This window comes from Pelodiscus sinensis, chromosome 1 (assembly GCF_052426305.1).
Source record: "Pelodiscus sinensis isolate ZL-2025 chromosome 1, ASM5242630v1, whole genome shotgun sequence".
NCBI lineage: Eukaryota > Metazoa > Chordata > Testudines > Trionychidae > Pelodiscus > Pelodiscus sinensis.
In genome coordinates, this window is record NC_143052.1 from 135,739,377 (window position 1) to 135,763,904 (window position 24,528).

Sequence of the window (24,528 nt, forward strand, 5' to 3'; positions counted from 1 at the left end):
GGGTACTTTGGTGACATGGGACATATATGGATGTCTGGCCTCCAGTGCTGTGTCCTGTGTCAGAAGGTAAAGGTCTCTGGGGGTCTGGGCGTTGTGTCCTGTGTCAGGAGGTAAAGGTCCCTGGGGGTCTGGGTGCTGTGTCCTGTGTCAGGAGGTAAAGGTCGCTGGGGGTCTGGGTGCTGTGTCCTGTGTCAGGAGGTAAAGGTCGCTGGGGGTCTGGGTGCTGTGTCCTGTGTCAGGAGGTAAAGGTCGCTGGGGGTCTGGGTGCTGTGTCCTGTGTCCTGTGTCAGGAGGTAAAGGTCGCTGGGGGTCTGGGTTCTGCGTCCTGTGTCCAAGAGGTAAAGGTCCCTGGGGGTCTGGGCGCTGTGTCCTGTGTCAGGAGGTAAAGGTCTCTGGGGGTCTGGGCTTACCAAGTAGTAGAAGACGATTTCCTTCTGTTCCCGCACGGCCTCTGGCTTCAGGATATAGTGCACCCGGACTCCCACACTGGAGCCACAGCTAAAAGTCTGAGGCACGGGCTCGATTTTGAGAAAGCTCTGACTCGGGGAGTAAAAGCGCGTCACTGAGTGATGGGCACTACCGTACTCGGGGGTGACCCAGGTGCTGTCGTAACAGTTCAGTTCCGATTTATGTGTGGCCTGACAAAGAAGAACATTTCCACATCAGATCAAAGAGTGGGTAACACGTCTCCTCCCATTTCAAAAGGAAGCGGCCATGCTCTCAACACGGCCTTTGCAGATTCTCCAAGGCACAGCGCGTTGATCTGCATTTCTCATACTGCCATGGGGCGAGAGCCGGAGAACCAGAGGGAGAGTGACAGAGTGTGTGCTAACCAGAGAGATCCAGGCATAGAGAGGAGGAGACTGAAATTCCCAGCCAAGCAGACAACCCTTTGTTTTATCTCTTGATGAACACAGAGATCAGTAAACCCGAGGACGCTCCCTGGGAGCTGAGTCAGTGACACCTCCCACCCCCTAGGTCCCTGGATTCAGCCACTTACCGCAATCTGAATAGAGGTGTCTGTGAAGTTGACAGTGTCTATGGAAAACCAGACTTGGCCCTTTTCATTCGTCGTGTAGTTGGCTTTATATTTGTTTCCCCCCATGGAAATCTGGATTCTTTCGTTGGCGATTGGAGCATCAGTCCCATCCACCAGCTTCACCTAAAGGAGTGAATCCAATCGCTTACAGCAGGCAGGGAAAGCAGCTCCCAATGTCCTACTGGCCCGCTGCCCACGGTCTCGCCCTGTGGCAGCTGCAGACGCAAGTGCTACTTTTTCCCCAGAGCGTGAGATTGCAAGCCTGGAGTGGACTGTATTCATGTCTTATAACTGCCTGGGCTCTCAGAGGTTCCCTACCTGCCCGAAGAAGGGGATCCCCGGCCGGTAATGAGAGTCCACCTGCTCAAAGCTGATTTTGCTCATGGTACCTGTGATCTCACTGGAGTCTGTCCCAGTTAGCTCCACCCCTGCAAGGAAACATGGCAATGAGGGGCCTGAACCAGTGCACTGACCTTCCAGATGCTTTCATCCCCCCCCCTTCCACCACCCCCACCATCATGTTGTCCAGCTGTGCCAGGGCCCTTCAGTGCCGGCTTGCAACACCCACAGTGCCACAGGTCAGCATGAGGCATACCTGTCCCCTCTTCCGTGATCTTGCCTTCCACCTCAATATTCATCTCGTAACTACCCTTTCGCTTGAGCTGGAATATTTTAGTCTTCACCACACTGGAGACACAGCCTTGACTGTCCGCCTGAGAGAGAGACCAAAGAGGGAATCACCCTGCAAATCCCTGTTCAATTCAGGTCTGCGAGAACACGATCAGGCCAACATCCAAGACGTTTGCCAGCTGCTCGGTTTGCCCTAACCCCAGCCTCTTATTGGCTTGGTCCAGCCCGACACCCTCTTTTTCTTTCCTCTGCAACAAATCAGCTGAGGTATCTCTGGTTCCCAGTGGCTCATCCTACGTTTCTGCTGCCTTCCATGATGAATTGCACTAAAAATTCTCAAGGTTACACACCTGGTTTCCACCTGGTTCCCTGATTTTTCAGATCACGTCCCCTCGATTTGCAACTTCCCATCAGTGTGATTCATCTTATTGTGTCCCACCTTAGAACCCTCTTGCTTTCTCCAGGCATGTTTTCTCTTCCTCCTCCTCCTGTTCTCTCTTGTCTTTCTCCTCCCTCTGTCTAACTCAGCTCTATTTTCTAAACAATGGAGGCGCTAATGGTTCTTATCAGACTCTTGTAACCATTTAATCTTTAAATCTTCAACTATTCATTGTTTTTTAAGTTTTTTCTGTTACAGACTAACTCAGCTTCCCCCTTCCCACCCTTCCCGAAGCTTATCTACTCACTGTCTCTTTTTTCTTCCTCTCCTCCTGTTTCCTCCCCCTCCCTTCCCTTATTTATTCTTGGATCTGGACTTCAAACGCTCTGGTCATCTGAAGAAGTGGGCTGTGCCCATGAAAGCTCATGATACCATCTACATGTTTTGTTAGTCTTCAAGATGCTACTAGAATATGTGATGCATCTGACGAAGTGGGTCTTTGCCCATGAAAGCTTATGGTCCAATAAATTTGTTAGTCTCTAAGGTGCCACAGGACTTCTCATTGTTTATGCAGATTCAGACTAACATGGCTACCGCTCTGATACTGGACTATTTGTTGTTTTTTACGTTTTTTCTATTTTCTCTGTCACTTTTTTCTCCTTCATATTCTTCCTCTCTCCTTATTGCTCTACCCCATTCTCTCTACTTTCTTGCCCTGTCTCTTTCTTCCTCCTCTTGACTTCTCTCTTCCAGATCCTACAGTTCCCTCTTGATTTCACCTCTGCTCTGCTCCCACTTTCTTCCCCATCTCAATCCCATTCAGATCCAAAAACCCCTCAGGGTCCTCTCTTTCCCAGCTAGAAGAAACACCCAGCATGGGGTGAATCCTGACGTAACTGATGTCAATAGGAGTTTTGCCATTGATTTCAATGAGGCCAGGATTTCACCTGAGGGGTTTCTCTTCAGAATTTGTATCCGAGTCCAGGCCTCACCTCCTGTTGACCAGTACCTGTGACAGAGCCTTCCATAGTGAGCACAGAATGCCAGCTAAGGTCTAACAACCCCTTCTGACAAACATGGATCACCATCCCCAAGAGAGTTGCTTCCTGACTATGGCTTGCATCTTGGACTCACCTGCCCGGTGAATTCCTCACACACAGCCTCGCTCTCTCTTCCATAGCAGCTTGACCTGCCTTGGGAAAACCTCCGGCACACACGGACACTCACGAGGCCGGGGACAGGGGGCCCATAGGTGTATCTGTAACCAGTGGGGTCAAAGAGACGCACGATGCTTAGATGGAGAGAAAGAGGCAGGCAGAAGTGGCCTTTGGGGCCCTTTACACTGTTACCCCGAGGACTCTGTGCCTATTTTTCCATGACTCAAGTGATGGGGCTGCAACCATTCCCAGGGGAAAGGGTTCAACTCCATAGCAGACCATTAGGACATGCTGCCTGAGAGTCCAGCTCTTCTGCCCTTAATCAGGTGAGTTTCCCTTTCCCCAGCTGCCTCTCATTTAGTCCAAACTTTCTGGTATGGAAGAGCCCAGAACTGTGGACTAGGTTCTAGCTGTAGTCTCCTCAGAGCTGTGGGGCCAGAGCTGAACACTGTCTTCCAGCTGGTGCCTCACTAGCACTGCAGAGAGGGAGCTTACTTATCTCCAGCCATTGCTTCCTACAGGACACCCCTTCAGCTCCAGGCATCTCTTCACCCCAAAGCATGAGACACATGGGAGGGTGTTCTCATGAATATGGGCAAGGAGCTGGAGGGAGAGGTTTGTGAGGAGGAAAGGATGGAGATAAATCTGGTGAGTCTGCTCATGGGGTGGAATGGTGTTAAGAAAGGGGACATTTGGACTGAAGAGAGAAGAAAACTTTAATGACAGGAAGCTGTTCAGGGCTGAGGCTTCATTTCCTGGGGCAGGGGGAGGAGCCCCATCCCTTGGGACGTTTGAAGCCAGAGCTGGGGGCAGACTAGAGAGCAGAGAACAATCCTGCCCATGGGCTGGAGATGGAGTAAAAGTGACCCAAGGGGCCTCCTCCAGCTCTGGTTTCCGGGCTGGTAGTGGGAAGGCAATGATGGGGGAGCAGAAAGAAGAGCAACAACTCACAGGCCACAGACAGCTACTTTCAGCTCCTCGTCCTGGATGGTGATTTTCTTGGGCATCCTCACCGACACCTCGAACTTGGGCAGCACTGAGGGGGAGAGAAGGGCCAGATGCTGGACAGAGCGGAGGGAGCACACTCACATCACAGTCACTTCCCCACTGAGTGACAGACCCAGCCTGTCTCCCTGGCCCCCGATGCATGGTCCAGATTCTCAGCCTGCTATAAATCACCACTGATGTTCTGGATATGATAGGCTACAAGGAAGTGGTGTGAAGAGTGGAGTGGGAGAAAGGCGGAGAGGAGAGGAGTGAAGCAAGTGTCACTGGCAGAACACAGGGGGAGCAAACTGTGCCTCTGGCATGCAGCATTCCCACAGGTTGCTCTGCACCCCTACCACAACCTGCACACAACTGATAGGAAATGGGCCACACAAAAATAAAGCTGCATTGTACTGAAACTGAAATCACAGCCCAGATCTAGGAGACCTGATGGATAGGTCTTTGCATGAAGACCCCCAACACTACCCGTGACTCTTGCAGTCTAAGTCATGGGGAGAAAGCTACACACCCCTGACTCGAAGCTGAGATTGAACTCTAGTGCAAGAGCTACAAATGGCACCCTAGAAGGAGTTCTTGTTCCACTAAAGTAGTGGTCTCCAAAATGTTTACCTCACTTCTCCCATAATCCATGGGCCCCCAAAGCAGGGGCCAGGAGGATGCAGAAAAGGTAAAGGAGTGGAGGTTGGGAGCACAAGTGGGAGCAGAGCCAGAAGTGGAGGTGAGGTCAGTTGCCTGGTCCCTGGAGGCAGGGCTGGCAGCTGGGCCCAGGAGAGGAGTTAAATGGTGCTTCCTTCCCTCCTCCATGGAGGCTGGCCTATATCAAAGCTGAACCCTGATGAATGTTCCTCTCCATGCACCTAAGGAGGTGTGCCTCATAATTTGCACTAAAGCATCCAGTTTTTCCTGGCCTTTAGCTCAGATAAGTCATCACTAAGCTGGACACCCTAGATAATCTTAAATTGATTTTTGTGCCAGGAACACATCCCAGACATTAGTTCTGTCTTCAAACAATCTCAGCCCCAGCAGGAGTGAGACCCTTCCTTACCATATTCCTCCACAGTAAAGGAATGTTCTAGATTTGTCCCCGACTCCTTCTGTACCACCACATTGTAGGTGCCTTGGATGGGCTCAGAGGTGAGGAGGAAGGAGAGCTGGGTGAGGCCCCCATTTAACTCCACCTCTCGCCACTGGAACACTCGGTTCTTCTGGGGGTCCTGCAGATGGGGAGAGCACAAGGTCACAAGACAGAGTGACTCATACAGGCAGGCTGGCTACATAGTATGAAGCTTCAGAGCAGGGCCATTTCAGTCCAATGCTCAGCAGAGACACAGGAAATACATGATCATCCCTGTGATGGTCTATTTCATATTCTATAAGGAAGCAGTCTTAAATATGAATATGCCCAACTCACACATGCTTTAAGCAAAATATTGCACGTAAGGTATCATTGGAAAGCCTGCAATCTTCTGAATGTGTAGATTCTATTTGTATGCATGTACCAGTTCTATATCTGAAATTAGGAATACTGACTGTAGATGTATGATCATTGGGTTCATGTGGGGAAAAACCTATTTCCAGTCTATCAGGAACAACAATGAAGCAGCTAATAACCCATTATCCAGAGACAACTGAGTAGGAGAAAACTATCTCCATGCAGAAGTGCTACAAAAACACATGTCCATGTCACCTGATGCTGGAATCCATCTTGAATTCTGTACTTTTCTGCACAGGTGTTAGAGAATCAAACAAAGGCTTCCTGCCCTAGGGAAATTCTATATAAAGCAAGGTAAGTAAATTATGATTGTCCTCATCTGGCTTTACAAACCATCTCCCCACCTCACAGGGATATTTGGAAACAAAAGGACTGTAATGACAGAGGCAGAGGGTATGTCTACACTAGCCCCCTAGTTCGATCTAGGGAGGCTAATGAGGGCGACCGAAATTGCTAATGAAGCGCGGGATTTAAATATCCTACGCTTCGTTAGCATGTGCCCGGGTGGTCACCATTTTAGAAGTTGACTAGCCCGAAGTATCTGCCCGCGTCTACACGTGACAGTGAAACGGGATTCTGAATTAAAACCCTTAAATTGAATTAGTTGTTAAACCTCATTCCAGGAGGAACAACAGCTAATTTGATTTAGGGCTTTAATTCAGAATCCCGTTTCACTGCTGCGTGTAGACGTGGGCAGTTACTTCGGACTACTCAATTTCTAAAATGGCGACCGCCAGGGAACATTCCAAAGAAGCGCGGGATATTTAAATCCCGCGCTTGATTAGCAATTTCGGTCGCCCTCATTGGCCTCCCTAGATCGAACTAGGGGGCTAGTGTAGACGTACCCAGAGAGAATTGCTGGACCCAGGTGAAAAGAACTTTACTTGGAATAAGAACTAGGATGAGAAATTATGATTTGTAACAGATTCTCTTAATGTACAGGCAGTCCCCAAGTTACGTGGATCCGACTTATGTCGGATCCCTACATACGAACGGGGCTTTTCTCACCGCGGAGGATGCGGGCGGCGGGACCGCCCAGATGTGCCGCGGTCCCGCCACCCGCATCCTCCGCGGCGAGAAAAGCTGCTCCGCGTCTCCCCAGCAGACCAGGGAGACGCGGAGCAAAGCCGAGGAGGACGCGTCTCCATGGTCTGCTGGGGGGGGGGGGGGCGCAGCTAGTGCACCCCTCCCTCCCACGACAGACCAGGCTTTTCTTGCCACGGAGGACGCGGGCGGCGGGACCGCGGTGCGTCTGGACAGTCCCGCCGCCCGCGTCCTCTGCGGTGAGAAAAGCCGCTCCGCGTCTCCCTGGTCTGCTGAGGGGGGGGGGGGGGGGAACCCCAGCAGACCAGGGAGACGCGGAGCAAAGCCTTGGAGGACATGGGCAACGGGAGTGCCGAGACGCGCCGCAGTCCCGCCGCCAGCATACTCTGCGGTTTTGCTCCGCGTCTCCCTGGTCTGCTGGGAGGGGGACGCAGCTAGTGCGCCCCCCCCAGCAGACCAGGCTTTTCTCGCCGACACCTGGGGTAGAGCAGCTGGGGTGCTGCCGGTTTGGTCCCGCAGCGCCGCTCCTCGGCGCTACTGGACCAACCCGGCAGCACCCCAGCTGCTCTGCCCCAGGCGTCCCCAAGTCAGCCGCTGTTGAAACTGACCAGTGGCTGACTACAGGAAGCCCGAGGCAGAGCTGCTCTGCCTCGGGCTTCCTGTAGTGAGCCGCTGGTCAGTTTCAGCAGCGGCTGACTTGGGGACGCCTGGGGTAGAGCAGTTGGGGTGCTGCCGGCACTGCGGGGACCTACCCGGCAGTGCCCCAGCTACTCTGTCCCAGGCATCCAGATTCAGCCACTGTTGAAACTGATCAGCGGCTGATTCCAGGAAGCCCGGGGCAGAGCAGCTCTGCCTCGGGCTTCCTGTAGTCAGCCACTGGTCAGTTTCAACAGTGGCTGAATTTGGACGCCAGTTCCGACTTACATACAAATTCAACTTAAGAACAAACCTACAGTCCCTATCTTGTACGTAACCCGGGGACTGCCTGTATTATGTTTAGTTGGTGTGTTTTGCTTTATTTTGCTTAGTAACTTACTTTGATCTGTCTGCTATCACTTAAAACCACTTAAATCCTACTTTTTATACTTAATAAAATCACTTTCATTTATTAATAAATCCAGTCTAAATATTGTTACCTGGATAGGGGACAAAAACTGTGCATAACATGCTTCCATTGGTAACAGAGATGAACAAGTTATGGGCTCGTTCTCTATACATTTTATACAAAGCAAGATGGATTTATCTGGGGCCCTGGTCCATTGACTGAGCCTTCCCAGAGCTGAGCAGATCTGGGTCTGTGTTGCTCTGCTCTGCTGTGAGCTGTGACCCCAACTCTGTGCCATCACTAGGAGAGACCTGGCTCAGCAGGACAAGGCGGTGGGGAGCACCAGAGGGCAGGTAGGCAGGTTCAGAAGTAAGATCTACCCATCAGGTGACAGTCTCAAGGGTAATTATGACCAAACCTGTCACAATCTTCCTCTCCTATAGCTTAGAGCAGGGCACTTGGCAGCCAGCTCTGTACTTTCCCACTAGTCTGTAAAGATTTGTAATTATGAGAGACCTTTCCAATGAAGTCCTGTGCAATCAGTATGTGATCATACAACCAGATACCAGCACTGAATCTAGTTGATTTCTGCCCACCCCATCAACATGCTTACAACTGCATGGAATGAGCAAGGAGGATGGGAGAGAGTGAGGCTAGGAAAAGTTTGGCGGGATAGGATGGGTTTCCTCTGATCCTTTGAGCTCTCCTGTTACATTTGCAGAGTGAGAACTGGCAACTGGTCTGCTGAACAGAGAATTACTCAAATTATCTCAGGCTGAGAAAACCTTCCTGCAAAGGTACATACAAGGCAATGGAAATGTTAATCTGGTTTTAAATTTCATGTTATTTGGGCTACTGCTCCAGTTCAAGCAGCTAGTGTATCTTTGACCAATACAGCTTATCCCTGTATTGGAAGGGGAATGAGCTATGCCAGCATAAGGTTTTCTTTACACTTCCAGGTAGAAAGTGCTGCAGTAGCAGTGATTGAACACGGCCATGAGTCCCATGCACAAAGAGTTCTCAGCGTGCTCTAGTTAAACCACCTCCACAAGGAGCATTGCTCCAAGAGCTGGGAGCCTGCTTTCACTTGCACTTTACAGCGCTGCAACTTGATGCCCTTGTGGAGGGAGGAGGGGTTCATATCCCTGAGCGAGAAAGTTACAGAGCAGTAACTTGCCAGTGCAGACAGGCCTAAGGCACCTCTATGCTGGTATAACCACGCCCACGCTAGCATAATTATTTTGCTATGAAATCACAGCCCTGACTGACAGCTAAACTGGAATGAAATTGGCAGGCAGATCCAGGCTCACTTTGACAAAGACCCTTGTCAGCCTCTTTTAAAGAATCTAAAAAACCCAGAAAAGGCCCATTTTCCCCCTTTACTGGCCATGTTCCAATACATGCTGCAGCCAAGGACCAAAATCTCTGATCCAGGGCTGATCTGCCGGAGACCTGGCACCCAGGGGGAAGTAGAACTCTGTCTCCTGCTCCTCCAGACTTCCCCTTGCCTCCCTGCACCGAGGCTCCTAGACCTGCACTAACCATTCCCAATGGACACCACGCTCACTCCTGCTCTGCTGCGGAGCACAGGAGTCTCCCAGTCCCTGCAGATGCCACCAGCTTCCAGCTAGTAGCTGTGAGAATGAAAACAAACATGCTACTTACCTTGATGAAGACCAATGGAAACTGTGGGGAGAACAGGGAGAAGCAGAGTCAGAAACACAGGTCAGACATGGCCTGAGCTCATTTGTCCTGCTCAGGGGATTTCTGCAGCTCCCCTGCATTCCCCTCTGCCCCCGCCCTGTTACTCAGTGAGAAACTCCAGCAGGGCCTTCTAATGCTTTACAGCCCGAGTTGGTCAGTTTCACACAGCAGTGAAATCAAACATTTCGTTCTGCATTTAGGGGGTTCAGGGCAAACATTTCAAAATCACCCAAATGCCTCATTAGCATTTTCCTAACCAATTGGGGTGCTGGGGCCCAGAGACAAAGGGACTTGGGTGTCTCATGCCCATTGATTTCAGTGGGAGTCAGGCACCTACATCCCCTTGCAGTTCATACTTCGGAGCCAAAGAGCCACTGACTGTCAGTGAGACTCGGGGGCAGATTTGTAAAGGAGTTTAGGTGCCGAACAATTCAGACAGGCACCTACTTGAATTTCCAAGTGCTGAGGTACCTAGTTCCCACCACAGCCAATGGGCGCTAGGCTCCTAACCTACCTGCGTGCTTTTGAAAATTCCTCTTGGTGCCTAAACCTATGTCTGTAGGCACCTCAGCCCTTTGGCAATGTGGCCCAGAGTGCCCAGGTCACTTCTGCAAACAGGACTTGGGTTCTAAGTCACTGAGGCACTCTGGAAACGTGACCCCGGGTGTGCAGCCGCTTGCTCCCCCACCGGGGCCCGGCCAGAGCGCCACTCAGGTGAGCCCGGTGGGAGCGGCGGTCAGCTGGGGAGCACGGACCCCAAAAGGCTGCTTGCCGCTGCTTGCTCCCCCTCCAGGGCCCGGCGGGAGTGCCGCTCAGCTGGGAGCAGCACAGCGTGCCACAGGGGGAGGGGGAAAAGGAGGGCAGGGCAGGGCACCAGGCAGGGAGGGGAAGGGGGTAGGGCTGGCCGGAAGGGGGGTGGGAAGCAGAGCTGGGGCAGATGGGGGGCTGTAGGGAAGGATGGGGAGGCCTGGAGGAAGGGGGAGGGAAGCAGCACTGGTGGGGGGTGGGATGGGGGCCGTGGGGCTGGATGGGAGGAGGGGGGCGGGAAACAGACCTGGCGAGGGGGGGAGGTGCAGCCACAGGCCACTTGCCACAGCTTGCTCCCCATCTGGGGCCCAGCTGAGCACCGCTCAGGTGGGCCCAGTTGGACAGGAAGGGCGGTGGGGGGGTAATGTACATGGCCAGGGGGCGGGGCCGTGTACGTCACAGCCCCCTCTTCCTCCTCCCGCCGTGGTGCTGAGTGATGCGCCCCTCAGCCAGGCCGCCGCGGGGGTGTGTGTGTGACAGACAGCGCCGCCCCTTGGCTGTGTACGTCACTGCCTCACCCCTCCTCACCTCCCCCACATTGGCCCAGCTGAGCGCGCAACACTCAGCCGAGCCACCACAGAAGGAGGGGAAGGGGGCGGGGAGGTGACGTACACGGCCCTGCCCCCCTTCCCCTCCTGCTGTGGCACTCAGCTGAGTGCTGCGCCCCTCAGCCGGGGAAGCCAGAAGCGCAAGGGGCTGTTTGGGCTCCCCCAACGTGGGAGGGGAAGGGAGGGCGGTGATGTACATGGCCCTGGCCCCAGCCGTGTACATCACCGCCCTGCCCCCCTTCCTCGCGGCAGCCCGGCTGAGCAGACAGCACTCAGCCAAGCGCCATGGTGGGGGGGAAGGGGAAGAGGAAGGGGGGTGGGGAGAGACAGGCAGGAGGAGGAGGAGAAGAGAGAGGGAGAGAAAGAGATGGAGAGAGAGGCAGGAAGTGGAGGAGAGCTGAGGAGGGGGGAGGCAGTATGGAGAAAGAGAGAGAGAGAGCGTGCTCAGGAAAGAAGACCTGAAAATCCCGTTGGCTAGTTATACCATAGGTGATCCAATGAGGAATCCTTTTTTTGGTTTACTATTCTGGCCTTCAGGACAGTACAATGAAGTACATGCATTAATTTTAGCCCAGAAATGGAAAAAAGTTCCAGAAGAAGATTTTTTCCAAGATAAGTATTTTTAGGAGAATTCTAATTAGCAGTCCACCGTTTTGGCTAAATTATTTACTGCCATTAATCATACTGGATGAATTCCCTCTTGCTGGAAATCCAGTTCTTATTTTTTTTAAAAGGGATCAGAAAGATTCCTTCTTCATGTAGACCTATTTACTACAGGTTTTTATTATCTGGACTTGAAATATGGGCTTTCGAGGCTAATGTATTAGGCAAGGGCTCCAGCTTTAGGTTTAGTAGAGCCACATTGGATAAGTGTTTTATCTCATAGTATTGATAAATATAATGTGGTTAAGGATACTAGTTTATATGCTGCTTTCCTGTATCTAAAGATGGCATTTGATTCGATCAACCAAGATGAACTTTGGGCAAAATTAAAAAGGAAAGGTACTGATTTAAGACTTTTGCATAGTTTTGCAGCTCTATACCAGTGCAAAATAGTTAGGATAAGAACTAAAGCCTTTGGAAAATATACTAATGCATGAGTATACCAGCTTTGTTTTCCAGGGTCTCTTCTTTTTAATTTATATATTAATGAGGTGGTTGATATTGTAAAGGAAAATAAATTCTCTCCATTGCATTTAAGAGAGATCCAGTTCAGTGTTTGTTATGTGCTGATGGTATGATTGTAATTACAATATCCAAGAGACCTCCAATGGTTATCCTCTTGTTTTTTCCTCTTATTGTAACTCTTGAGCCTAGTTCTCAATTATAACGAGCCCAAAGACATGATTTTGGGGATGAACCATTTGCAAATTGAATGGAGGATAGAAAGCTACAAGTCTCTGCTTTTACTTTATTAGGGATAGAGTTTCATCATTTGAGCCACTGGTCACCTTACCAAGAAAACCTAAGACAAAAGGTCCTTAATTCTGCCCAAGAGATGCTCTATCTGCTCACATGTTGGGAACAGAGCTGGCCCAGAGCTAGGAATCTTTGATGCAAAAACATAATATTGCACATGCTCTATGTGAGGGGGGAGGCAATAATTGTTGGTAGGGTACACTCCAAGAATGTGGAAAGTGGTCAAGGCTGCACTCTTCCATATTAATGGAGGAGATGTGGGGTCTGGAATAGAGGTTGGGTGCAGAAGGGAGCTTGCAGTAAGAGACTGGGGGGCAGGAGAGGGTGTAGGATCTGGGAGGGAGTTTGGGTGAAGGAGGCAATTGTGACCTGGGTTAGGAGACTTAGATGCTGAGGTTTGGGTTGTGACCTTGGATAAGAGGGATTTGTGACCTGGAGCAGGGGCAGGTTTTGGTTGTGATCTGGGGTAGTGGATTGGGGTGTAGAATCTGGGAAGGGATGTGGGGCCTGGAGTGGCAGCATAGAGTTTGGGTTATGTGGGGTAGGAGGGCAAAGGGTTGGGGAGCCAGAGGCAGACTCTGCCCAGAGCCTTGTCTACTTGACTCCCAGCCAGTAGCCTTCTCAAGCAGACTCCCTGCCCCCGCATTGGCTGCATGGGCCATGTGATTTTAGAAGCCTAAGGGGAAGGGGATGGAGGGTGCTTCACAAGCTTCCAGTTGACAGCAGACAGGTCCCATTGGCTAGAAACCAGTCAATGGGATTGTGCTGGGGCAGGAGCAGTGCATGAAGCCTTTGCATCCTCCTTTGGGCTCACAGCTGTTCAAATAAAGCCCCAGCAGGTTCTCTCAGCAGTGCGTGGGGAAAGGGGACAGGCACAGAGTCTGCACAAAGCTGCTGGCTAGATTTAGCGGCTTGGAGGGAGGGGGAATCCAGCCTGAGGAGGATATTTTGCCCAGGTCTGCTCTATGAGTTTCATATGGGGCCAGATTTCAGCCTTAGAGATCAAAGTACAGTAATTTTTTGAGGACACTTATGATTTCCCCAAATTCTGCCCCTTTTGTTTTTATGTGCTGAAGGGAATTTTTTCCTGTAAAGTCATAAAGCTTGTATTGCTTTTGTTAAATTTTTCCTCGTTCTTGCCTTCAGGAGATGGAGAAATATGTGTACTCCATATTGCCATGATAGAAGACCCTCTAAATTATTAGAGTTAGGCTAGATTTGTTTCTAATACTCATTTCTTATACCTTTTAAGCAATATAATCCGCCACTCAGAGAGTGGCAAATATTTTGTTTATCTACTTTGAAGATGTCTCATGTTTGACTGAATGATCAAATCCTCATTTCTGTAAGGGATATACTTAATTAAGATTCCAAACCAGGAAAACTGCTGTTCTTATAGATAGATATGGAAACATTCATTCACATCTTCATTTTTGCCCTGTAAAAGATTCACCTCATTTTTTTTAGTTTAGAATTTATCAGCTTCTGAAAACATAGTGGATTGTACCTCTTTGATATAAAAAGAATTTATCACCATGTCAAAAGATAATACTTTTAGTTTTTTTCTCTGTCCATGATAGTTATCATATTGGTGGCAATTTTTTGTGCCAAGGAAGAGGTATGTTATTAAGTTCTGATTGACATTTTAAGGTAGTATATGTTTTATATGAATGTTACTCTTGTAGACTGTGTACATTTTTATTTCTGTATTTACAAAAGGCTTATAACATGATTTAATACAAATGAGACTAGCTAGTTTTACAGTACAATAAAGCACGATTCATATTATGTCAAAGGGATGTATACTGTCCCAGGTACACTCTGGCAATGAAGCTGAATGGGGTGCAAATCATGGTAGAATCTGACTCTTATGAAGACAATGTGGGGAGTCTGAAGGGATCATTTGCTTTACAGAGTTGCTCTCGTGGCTCTAGATGGACATTAAAAGCAATAAGATCCTCGGGCATCACAAGGGCCTTAAAGGGGACATCATCAGTGCTCACCAGCTCAGCCATGGACGCTGACGAGGGTGATCAGACCTACCTTCTCATTGAGGGGACGGAAGTCTTCATCCAGAGAGACGATCCGAAAAAGAACTGTGGAGACATGATGGAGAGAGCAAGAGATTCTCACTATGAAAATTGCAGCTGCTCTATCAGGCACCATGAGTCATTGAGGCAGGGGCTGCGTGCATGCCTGGCCCAGACGGAGTGACCAGTGGGCACATGGCAGGGTAGGATGCATGCACCACACTCCCCAGGCTCGTGACTGGTGGGGGGAGGGAACGGGGGTTGGGGGGAGGGAAGGCAGGTTTCCAGCCTGCTGTACTAACTTGGTGACGAGTTGTGGGGTCTGAGGAGGCAGGGAGGATTTCTTGCTTTGTATATAATTCCCCACCTGATTCCCTGTACCTGTTTGTCCCGGTTTGTAGATGGGCTTGTCTGTCTGGACAAAGACCAGGCTCTCTGAGTTCTTGACCAGCACCGATTTCCGGCTCCTGAACTCCAGCGTCGGCCCCTTCACCAGCACCGTAAGAAACGCTGCTGCTGGGCTACTGGACTTTGGAACCTGGAGAACAGCAAAAGAATCCCAAGCACTGCTACAGGCTGGGGACTGACTGGCCAAGCAGCAGTTTGGCAGAAAAGGACCTGGGCATTCCAGTGGATGAGAAGCTGGATATGGGTCAACAGTGCATCCTGCTAGCTAAGGTGGCTAGTGCCACTAGGGCACTAATTAGGGTGCATTAGTAGAAGTATTGCCAGCAAATGTCGAGAAATGACTATTCTTCCCTCTACTTCCTGAAGTGTAGACAGCACCAAAAGTGGAGATAAGGTACTTCTACTTCAGCCACACAATTAACATAGCTGATGTTGCTTATTTTAACTAGACTTTGTCCTGTAGTGTAAACATACCCTTAGTAACTATTAATCTTGTCTGAAACTCTGCACAATTGTGTGGTGTGAGTGGAGGATGTATAAGTGTGACAGCCCTTACAAATGCCCAGATGATCACGAAGCGGGAACCTTGAAGATAACCAGGAAACAGCCATTGTGTCTGAGGCTGAATTAGCAGCCATTGATGAACCCTGGAGACAGGCAGAAACACCCTTCTCCCCACCCTAGAGTGAGACACAAGACTAGGAAATCTGACATTCCCCATCAAAGGATAACTCTGGAGAACACAGATGAACACCTCCTAAGGATGGATGGTTGCAGCAGGACACTGCAACACCCCCAGCCCCCAATGGGAACTGACATGTATAAAGTGGGGATCTCTTGCCACAAGAACTTGGGTTCAGTCCTACAAGCCAAGCCTCAGAGGAGCCCTGAACTGTGATTGACAAGAACCCTATTCCTCACTCAGTCTGTTTGTCTGGTAAGACTGACTACCATGTGCGTGATAGAAATGTAGCCATGTTAGTCTGGTGCATGTAAGAGATGTGCGTGTAAGAAATACCATGTGCTTCTTAAAAGCAGTCACAGAGTGTGGGGAGCCACCGGGCCCTGCACCCCCATCCACAGCCAGTTGTGAGACTCAGCCAGCAAGTAGAACGGAAGGTTTATTCATTGACAGCGCAGCACAGACTTCTTGTTATAGGAACCAGGAGCAGTCAGTACAATCCATCTTGGGGGAGAGGGGCCAAGAGTCAGGGCTCTAGGCCGCTGATTGGCCCAAGCCAGGTAGGCTCCCCTCTCACCAAGCTAGCTGAAAAATTAACTCACACCCCCAGCAGCTCCTTACCCAGCCCCACCTCCTGCTGTGTCCTACTTCCCAGGCAAAGTGTCACCTGACTGAATCCTCCACCTAGCTCAGGTATCTGATGACTGGGGCCATTCCCTACATACCTTCCCTCAGGAGTCCCTCCCCAAAAATCCCATTCCTCGCTGGGCACCCCACACACAGGCTACGTCTACACTGGCATGATTTTCCGGAAATGCTTTTAACGGAAAAGTTTTCCGTTAAAAGCATTTTCAGAAAAGTGCATCTAGATTGGCAGGATGCTTTTCCACAAAAGCACTTTGTGGAAAAGCGTCCGTGGCCAACCTACACGCGGTTTTCCGCAAAAAAAGCCCATTTTCGCAATCGGGGCTTTTTTGCAGAAAACAAATCTGTCTACACTGGCCCTTTTGCGCAAAAGTCTTTCAGAAAAAGACTTTTGCCTAAACGGGAGCAGCATAGTATTTCTGCAAAAGCACTGACAATCTCACATGAGATCGTCAGTGCTTTTGCAGAAATTCAAGCGGCCAGTGTAGACAGCTGGCAAGTTTTTCCGCAAAAGCAGATGATTTTGCGGAAAAGCTTGCCAGTCTAGACACAGCCACACAGTCATTGCAGAGCAGCACAGGCCAGTAGGAGTCACATACAGCATAACAAATAGTGAACGCAAAACTAGAGTGAACACTGTGGCTGCAAGAGCCACAATCCCCACTACATCACATTTGCATAACACCAGCCCCCCTAGACACACCTTGCCTCAGTGACCCACTGCTAGGCATCTAACCCTTTACCTAATCTGAAATGGCCACTCATCATTGGCAGGGGTGTGTGGACCTGCAGACTTTGCCTCCCCATGGCCCTAGTAGCCTCAGGCCTTGCAGCCTGGGAACTCCCCTGGCCAGAGCTTCCCCAGCTCTGCCTGCTTTCCCCCAGCCCTGCTCTAACTACAGCCCTAGTATTCTCAGGGTCCACAGCCTGGAAGTGAGGCCAGGCGTCCCCAACTCTGCCTGACTCTTCCCAGCTCTGCGCTGGCCCGCCCAGCACTGCTCCATCTCGGGAAACCACCAGCTTCTCTGGCAGCCAGGTCCCTCCTGCCCCCCAGCCCTTATTTATACTGCCCCATCTGAGCCCTCATTGGCTGTCTCTGCCTCAGCTGCTTGCTCCACAGCTCCAGCCCTCACCCGGGGTGGGTTTTACCCTTAAAGGGCCAGTGCAGAGCAGATGTCCCGTCACACAAGCCTTTTGTTATCTAATCACCCTACCTCCCTCTGTTTATAAACAAACTCCCTGCCCCATGTGGAGGAGCACAAGCTCTGCTGAAGTGAAGAGCTGCCTCTGGGGGCTAGGGCATGTGCTTTAAGCAGACCTCAAGTATGAAATCCAGGGGTACAAACTTCAGGAGGAGGTAACAGCACCCCTTAGTCTCCCCACCTCTGCCAACAGAGCCAGCCACTCCGCAGCCAGTAGCACAGCATCTCCCAGCTGGGGCTGGGCATAGAGCTCCATACTGACTGAAGAAGCCCACTCCAAACGAGTCACCCACCACACAGCCGGCAGGAACGGAGGTTTCCTTAGAATGTCTCTGACCGGAGCTTGCTGCCTGCTGTGGTTTCTGACAGTGCCTGGCCTTGCAGGGGCTTGTCCCGGGCTGTCACTGTCTTACAGGCTCAGGTCACAAGCCCCATGGGGATCAGATACTCACGGTGAATGGGACGCACTTGAAGACGTCCTTCCCGGTAACCACGTCTGCGATCAGACTCCGGTTCTCCCCTGCATGCTCCAGCGTGGCGCTCAGCGTCACAGACTCGTTCAGGTGGGTCAGCTGGATACAGACCTTTTCAGGAACTGTAGTGTGGATCAGAAAGGGCACGAGGACCATGTACTGCCTGGGAAGGGAAGGGCAGGGTCAGAGAGGCAGGGCTGGGGGACAGAGAAGGCGTGGAGGGAAGGGCATGGACTAGTGGGACAGCCGAATCCTGACCACCCATCCAAACTGTAATTCATGCACACAGGATAGGGACTTGCATATGGGGTTTGTAAAATGCAACATGCCTCTCTGCTTAGCCAGCTGGGCACCGAGCACACCCCTTGGAGTGAAGGAACTCGTTCTGTGTCACCTTTGAGTGCTGCTGCCCAAGGGCTGTTTGCTCAACCTCCTGGCAAGCGTGGGGTGGCTCAGGAAGCTCCAGGCATTATGTGATTTTTGTGTACCCATAGCCCCGTACTGAGGTTCCCAAATCTTATCCGAGCATCCAGGAGGGAGCTCCTCTGAAATGCTTGTGCCCACGTAGAGTCTGGCAGCTTGTACTCAGGCTCTCACCTCCTCTCCCACCGTCTGTCCATCTGGGCGTGTCACCTGCTGCCCTCAGTGAGGGAGGGATGCAAACGCTGTGTGGGGCCTGGCCTCTGAATGTAGGGAATGGCCATCCTGCTGAAGGGGCGCATGGCCCAGTGCAAGCGGCTTTAGCCAGGGAACTCATTGCTGTTCCTGCGTCTCCAGTGACATGCTGTGTGCTGTTGAGCATGTGGCAGGGGTGCTCTGTCCCTCAGTTTCCTCATTTCTGATACGGGGATCCTGAAAATGCTGCTTACGCCTCCATTTAATGTGCATGGAGATCTCTGGATAAAACATGCCAGGTACTTTTAAATGTTAACCAGGACTTTGCCCAGGCTGGCTCACCCCTCGCCAGCAATGACCACAGTGAAGTCATGTGGGCTACCGGAGAGCTGCCCGGCCTTGGCAGGGCAGAGATGCTGGCCGAGCGTCATGCTGGGAGATGGACGTGCAGCAGCGTGAAGCTCCCTGGACAGCCCAGCTGCCTGCTGCTCCTTTGCTTAGCTAAGATTTCAAATGGACAAAGTCAGGTTGGAGCAGCCATCACCTGGTCCTGATGAAATTCCACTTCACCCTTTGCTAGGCCTGAGCCAAAGCCCACAGGAGTCTATAGGGCTCTCCGTTCACGCCCTGGGCTTAGGATCAAGCGTGGAGTGATGTTCTCTCTACTTTTAATCTCGGTCAATAAGGGCTGGGGGCTGATTCTCCTCTCCTTGGCACCTGGTGCAGAGTGAGCCCAAAAGGTTCTGCTCTTGTGGCCTTTGACATCAAATCTACCCTGCTGTAAAGGAGGAGCAAGGCCATGGGGAATCAGGGCCCGTGTTTAGCACTGCCAAGTGTCCTGCTTTGTGTGCAACCCATTTGGCAGAGAACAGAAAACCCTGTATGCGGAAACCAGACACTGCACCAGTGCTAAATTTGTGCTGGACTTGCCAGGCTGAGCCCTGGCATCTCTGGGCTTGGGAATTGATAGCCTCCGCACCTCTGAACTCGCTGCATTAGTTGGGAATGTAAAAATGTTGCTTGAGCCTCAGCACTTCCCTCAGTACAAATTAAGCAGCGCACATGCTTCTCCCTCGGGCGGTGGGGCGGATGACAGAATGACCAACACATGACAGTCACATTGCTTGAGACCCTGCTGGTGGGCACGCTGACACTTCAGTGAACAGCACCACAGAAGCTGGCTTCCTGATTCCCCAGGAGGTGCTGGCTCTTGCTCCTTCCTGACCCCGTCTCTTCCCATCCCGCTCGACCACTTCCCACTCCTGCCCCACCCCCTCCCCCGAGGGTGCCTCATTGATGACTGGTGCCTCCCCACAACAGGGAGCATGAGCTAAAGGTGAGGTCAGTGTTTCCCCTTGCCATGCCCATCCCCCAGACCCAGCCTGGGGCCACCAGGATCTCCCCACTCCACATGTGCCCACGTTATCTGCTGCTCTCCCTGGTGGATGGGAGGCCAGGAGGGGGCCACTGGCCCTTTCCAGTTGCTGCTCTGCAGCCAGGCAGCTGCCTGGGAGATCCTGGCTGGGGAAGCAGTTCCTACACCCTGCCTGGGATTGGTTGCCAGGGACCATGGCTGAGTGAGCTGGAAATGTGCTAGGAGGAGGCTCACTTGCCCTCTAGCCCAGCTCTGGAGCCCAAGCCAGGAGGGGACACTACCTCCCCAGCCTGGCTCGCTCGAGCAGCCACCAGCCAGGGCTGCAGAGCAGCATCCCAGCATCTGAAAGGGTCTGATCCTGAACCTTCCACTCCCCTGCATCTGGGGTTATCCCCCCGATGAGTCACTCAGTCCCAGTGTGCCTGGCCCCAACTTTTCCTGCCCTATTCTGCCTTTTCCCCTCTTCTTCCTGTCCCCTGTCTGGCACCAGTCCCCCTCCGCCCTCCACCACTGAACAGCTGAGTGTGCAGGTGGGAGGCACTTGGAGGGAAGGAGAGGCACTGGGGTGGGGTGGGCTGGGGACGAGGGGAGGGGCACATCAGTGGGTATGAGCATCCATGGAGTCAGCGCCTACAATTAACACAATATGAGATCATCAGTGAGTAGCTGAGTCGTAAGAAGGCAGCAGGCAGTTTCCTGCAGTTGCTCCTGGGCTGCTAGAGGCAGCGGTGGCATTTCCTGAGCAGGCAGCCTGGTGCCCCCTCCTTCCCTGATGGGTCATAGCAATCAGCCTGGAACTTATGGCAGAGCCATTTTGGGAGAGAGAGGGGAAGTGCAGCCCCCCACACCAGGATGCTGCTCACTCTTCCTCCTCTTCCCCTCATTAGCAGGGAGTGAGGGGGTGTACACAGCATTCCTCTCACTCCTGGCTGGGGAGCAGAAGAGCAGAGAAGTGAGCGACACAAACTGTGTGCTTCCTCTTGCTCCCCCGTAGTGAGGGAAGGGGAAAAAGAGCAAGGAGCTTCCTGGTACAGGGAGTTTTAGCCCCTTCTGCCCTCCCAAGATGGAGCCCTTGCCTGTGGCTGGGGTAGAAGCAGAAAGTGAGAAGCCCTGGTTCCCCTTCACCCCTCCCCTCAATACAATCCCCCAGCCACAATGAATGAGCAACCCAAAGCACCCCTGGGGCTCCAGTCCAGCAGGCTCACCACCCAGCATCAATAACACTAGCAGCTCTGCCACAAACACACTTGAGCACTTGATATCCCAGCCAAAGCTGTCAGATTATATTCAGCTTCCTGGAGAACACGAACTCTCCTTTCCCTCCACCAGCTTGGGCAGGGTGTGTCGACTAAACTAGGCATATATACAACACACTCCTATGACAGTTACTTCATTAAACAGTTTGCAAAATGCCTCCTAGAGCAAAATGAAACTGGTGACTGTGCCTCACATTCTGTTCTACTTCTGCCCTCTCAGCCTGCGTGAACTTTACCTTAGACTGAGGGAACGAGACTGGACAAAAGTCAGGTCTCATGGCCATGTTTACACAGCAGGGCTAAACTCCAAATAAGCTTCGCAACTTCAGCAATGCTGATTGCGTCACTTAAATTGAAATAACTTATTTTCATGTTTACACAGCAGTTATTTGAAAAAGAGCACTCTTCCCCTGACTTCCCTTACTCCTCGTACAATGAGGCTGTGTCTACACTGGCGCGATCTTGTGCAAAAGCAGCCGCTCTTGCACAAAAACTTGCAAGATGTTGCAAAAAACATTATGTCAAAATAACTGCGTGTGTGTAGATGTGGACTGTGTTATTTTGGAATAACGCTGCTGTATGGACACAGCCTGTAAGACAGATGGAGAGAGAAGAGCTGGGCCTCTCCTGTGCAGCACAATGTAACCAAACCCCAAAAAGCAGCTGCTTTTGCTGCAGAGAGAGCACATCTCATCCTTTAAACGTGCAGGGCACAGACAAGCCTGACCAAATAGAAGCTACTTGCTCACAATAGAATAAAGCTGGGTGAAAACGTCTGATGAAACTGTTTTCTGTCAGAAAGCGTAGTTTAGTGAAATGGAACTTGTTGAGTTTGACCAGTGCCCGGTAGAAAAATGAGAAGACAGATTGTTTCAATTATTTTCATTTTAATAACATCAAAATGTTTTATTTTGATTTTAATACTATGCTGTATTATAACATATACTAGCCAATAGCCTGTCATAAGACAGGATTTTCGGGTCTCTCTTCCACGTCTGTCTGTCTCTCTCTCTCTCTCTCCCCTCCTCCTCCTGCTTCCCCCTCTCTCTCTCAGCTCTCCTCCGCCTCCTGCCTCTCTCTCCATCTCTCTCTTTCTCTTCTCCTCCCCCTCCTGCCTCTCATTTGGGCTCCATGCTCCCTGTGCAGGAGCAAGCAGCGCAAGCAGTCGTTTGGGCACTGCGCTCCCCATGTTGCATGGGAAGCGTGGAGCCCAAACGGCCGCTTACACCTCTTGCTCCCGCGCGGTGACCCGGCTGAGTGGCACAGAAGTCAGCCGAGCACCACAGCAGGAGGCGAAAGGGGATGAGGCAGTGACGTTCACAGCCAGGGGGCGGGACCTGGAGCACATCACCGCCCTGCCTCCCTTCACCTCCCGCCATGGCCCTTGGCTGACTTCTGTGCCGCTCAGCCAGGCTGCCGCGGGGGAGCAAGCGGCCATTTGGGCCCTGCACTCCCCATGCAGCACGGGCCGCCCAGAGGGAACAGCCAGCATTTCAGCGTTACAGACTCTAAGACATTGGGCTGCTATATATATGATGATATTTTACATTATAATTATTTAGTATTATCATAAAAATGTGACATTATCAAAATGAAACATTTCTATATTTCTGAATAAAATTTTTCTGGAATTATCATCTTCCCAAAATTTAAACTACAAGTCCCAACTTGGAATGAAAGGAAATTTTAAAATGTCAGGCTTTCTGGTGACAGTTCCGGTTCCCAGGCAGCTATGAGACTGTCTCCCTATTGTGTATTTGTATAAAGCCAAGCACAGTTCAGGGCCCTGGTCCATAAGGGGGTTGGCACTGCTGTGTCACACACAAACAATTGGGTTCCATTGGGTTAAGAGACCTGACATTGGAATTATGGGACAGGATCCATCCCCCACTGAAGCAAGGCAGTGAAAACTGCACCTGCTCATGTACACTAGTGAAGAGGTGTGTTGCACCAAGGAGAAGTGGGTGTGCACTGGAGGGCAAATACTTTAATCTATGCTGAGTTCCATTAAAAAAAAAATTCTGTGTCCATTGACACTGCTAAAGGGATACTCTGAGTATGCCCGGATCCTGGCTGTCTTTAGCTACACCCCCTCTTTACCCATTCCAGAGGAAGTGGCCATTCCAGCAGAATGTGCCATTGCCAGGGTCGGTGCTGACAAAGGAATCTAGGTCACAGACTCTCTTTGGAACAAAGCACCCTCTATGGTTGCCAAGGGAAGCAACTGGCTTTAAAGAGGAGAAGAGAGAAACACTTGTCTGAGCCCTCACAGGAAAGGGAAGTAGGGCTCATTCCCAAAGACACCACTAAGCAGCTGGCACTTTGCCCACAAGCCACAGAGAGAGAGCCAAACACGTGTATATGTCTAAGTAGAGATATATCCAGAGAGAGCTGTCTGAGTGCTTCAGATTAGACTAGAGCATGGGGCTGCAGCACAGGACTGAGGGGCACTGGCCAGGCTGTGTGAGGAGCCCAGGGCTGGGATAGCAGGAGGCTGCAGCTAAAGACGGTGGAGCATTAGCACAATTGTGAGTGGGATGAAGGAAATAAAAGAGAAGACAGCACCAGCCCCCTCTGCATGAGCAACTTACGGTTCGGTGGTGGGTGAGGTAGGATAGCAGGGGGCTGCAGGGCAGGACTGAGGGGCACTGGCAGGGCTGTGAGGGGAGCCCAGGGCTAGAATAGAAGGGGGCTGCAGGGCAGGGCTGAGGGAGGGGCACTGGCAGGGCTGTGAGGGGAGCCCAGGGCTAGAATAGCAGGGGGCTGCAGGGCAGGGCTGAGGGGCACTGGCAGGACTGTGAGGGAAGCCCAGGGCTGGAATAGGAGGGGGCTGCAGGGCAGGACTGAGGGAGGGGCACTGGCAGGGCTGTGAGGGGAGCCCAGGGCTAGAATAGAAGGGGGCTGCAGGGTAGGGCTGTGGGGCACTGGCAGGGCTGTGAGGGGAGCCCAGGGCTAGAATAGAAGGGGGCTGCAGGGTAGGGCTGTGGGGCACTGGCAGGGCTGTGAGGGGAGCCCAGGTCTGGAATAGCAGGGGGCTGTAGCTAAAGACGGAGGAGCATTAGCACAATTGTGAGTGGGATGAAGGAAATAAAAGAGAAGACAGCACCAGCCCCCTCTGCATGAGCAGCTTACGGTTCGGTGGTGGGTGAGGTGCCTCCGGGGAGGAGGAAGAGGAGCAGGAGGAAGATGCTCGGGCCACCCAGCAGCTTGTCTTTCCCCATGGTGCAGCGCAAGGTTGGTGAGTGAGGCAGACACGCAGCCTTGTCTGCTGGCTTCCTGCACCCGGGCTCTCTTCAGATCAGCCCCTTTATGCTGCTCTCTGCAAACAGCCCCTGGGAGGGGCGAGAGAAGGGCAGGGTGCCAGGACCATCTGGGAAATGGGGAAAGGTACATGAGGAGGAGCCAGGCCCAGCAGCTCTGACTCCTGGCACAGAGACTGTCCCTGGCCAGACCCTGACATGCTGGGGGGCTGGGTATTTCCTGTTGATGTTCATGTGAGACACTGTCCTGTGTCTGAACCAGTCACACCCACACCCGTTTGCCTCACTCCAGCAGCACCCTGCCGTGGGG

The 24,528-nt window shown here is 51.7% G+C and overlaps 1 protein-coding gene across 3 annotated transcripts in view; it reads right to left on the bottom strand.

Moving 5' to 3' along the window:
- Positions 1-24,252, bottom strand: part of LOC102443957 (alpha-2-macroglobulin) — a 63,840-nt gene extending 39,588 nt beyond the window's left edge. For all 3 annotated transcript variants that reach the window (XM_075902349.2, XM_089771775.1, XM_075902356.2), the window contains exons 1-12: positions 24,091-24,252; positions 17,692-17,875; positions 14,684-14,840; positions 14,316-14,368; positions 9,460-9,480; positions 5,259-5,427; positions 4,157-4,241; positions 3,183-3,306; positions 1,635-1,752; positions 1,358-1,467; positions 1,001-1,162; positions 411-638 (exon numbers count right to left, since the gene is read on the bottom strand). In XM_075902349.2, the coding sequence (XP_075758464.2) occupies positions 411-638; positions 1,001-1,162; positions 1,358-1,467; positions 1,635-1,752; positions 3,183-3,306; positions 4,157-4,241; positions 5,259-5,427; positions 9,460-9,480; positions 14,316-14,368; positions 14,684-14,840; positions 17,692-17,875; positions 24,091-24,179 (1,500 nt within the window). In that variant the 5' untranslated portion in view covers positions 24,180-24,252. The remainder of the gene's footprint in view (positions 1-410; positions 639-1,000; positions 1,163-1,357; positions 1,468-1,634; positions 1,753-3,182; positions 3,307-4,156; positions 4,242-5,258; positions 5,428-9,459; positions 9,481-14,315; positions 14,369-14,683; positions 14,841-17,691; positions 17,876-24,090) is intronic.
- Between the last annotated feature and the right edge of the window lie 276 nt (positions 24,253-24,528).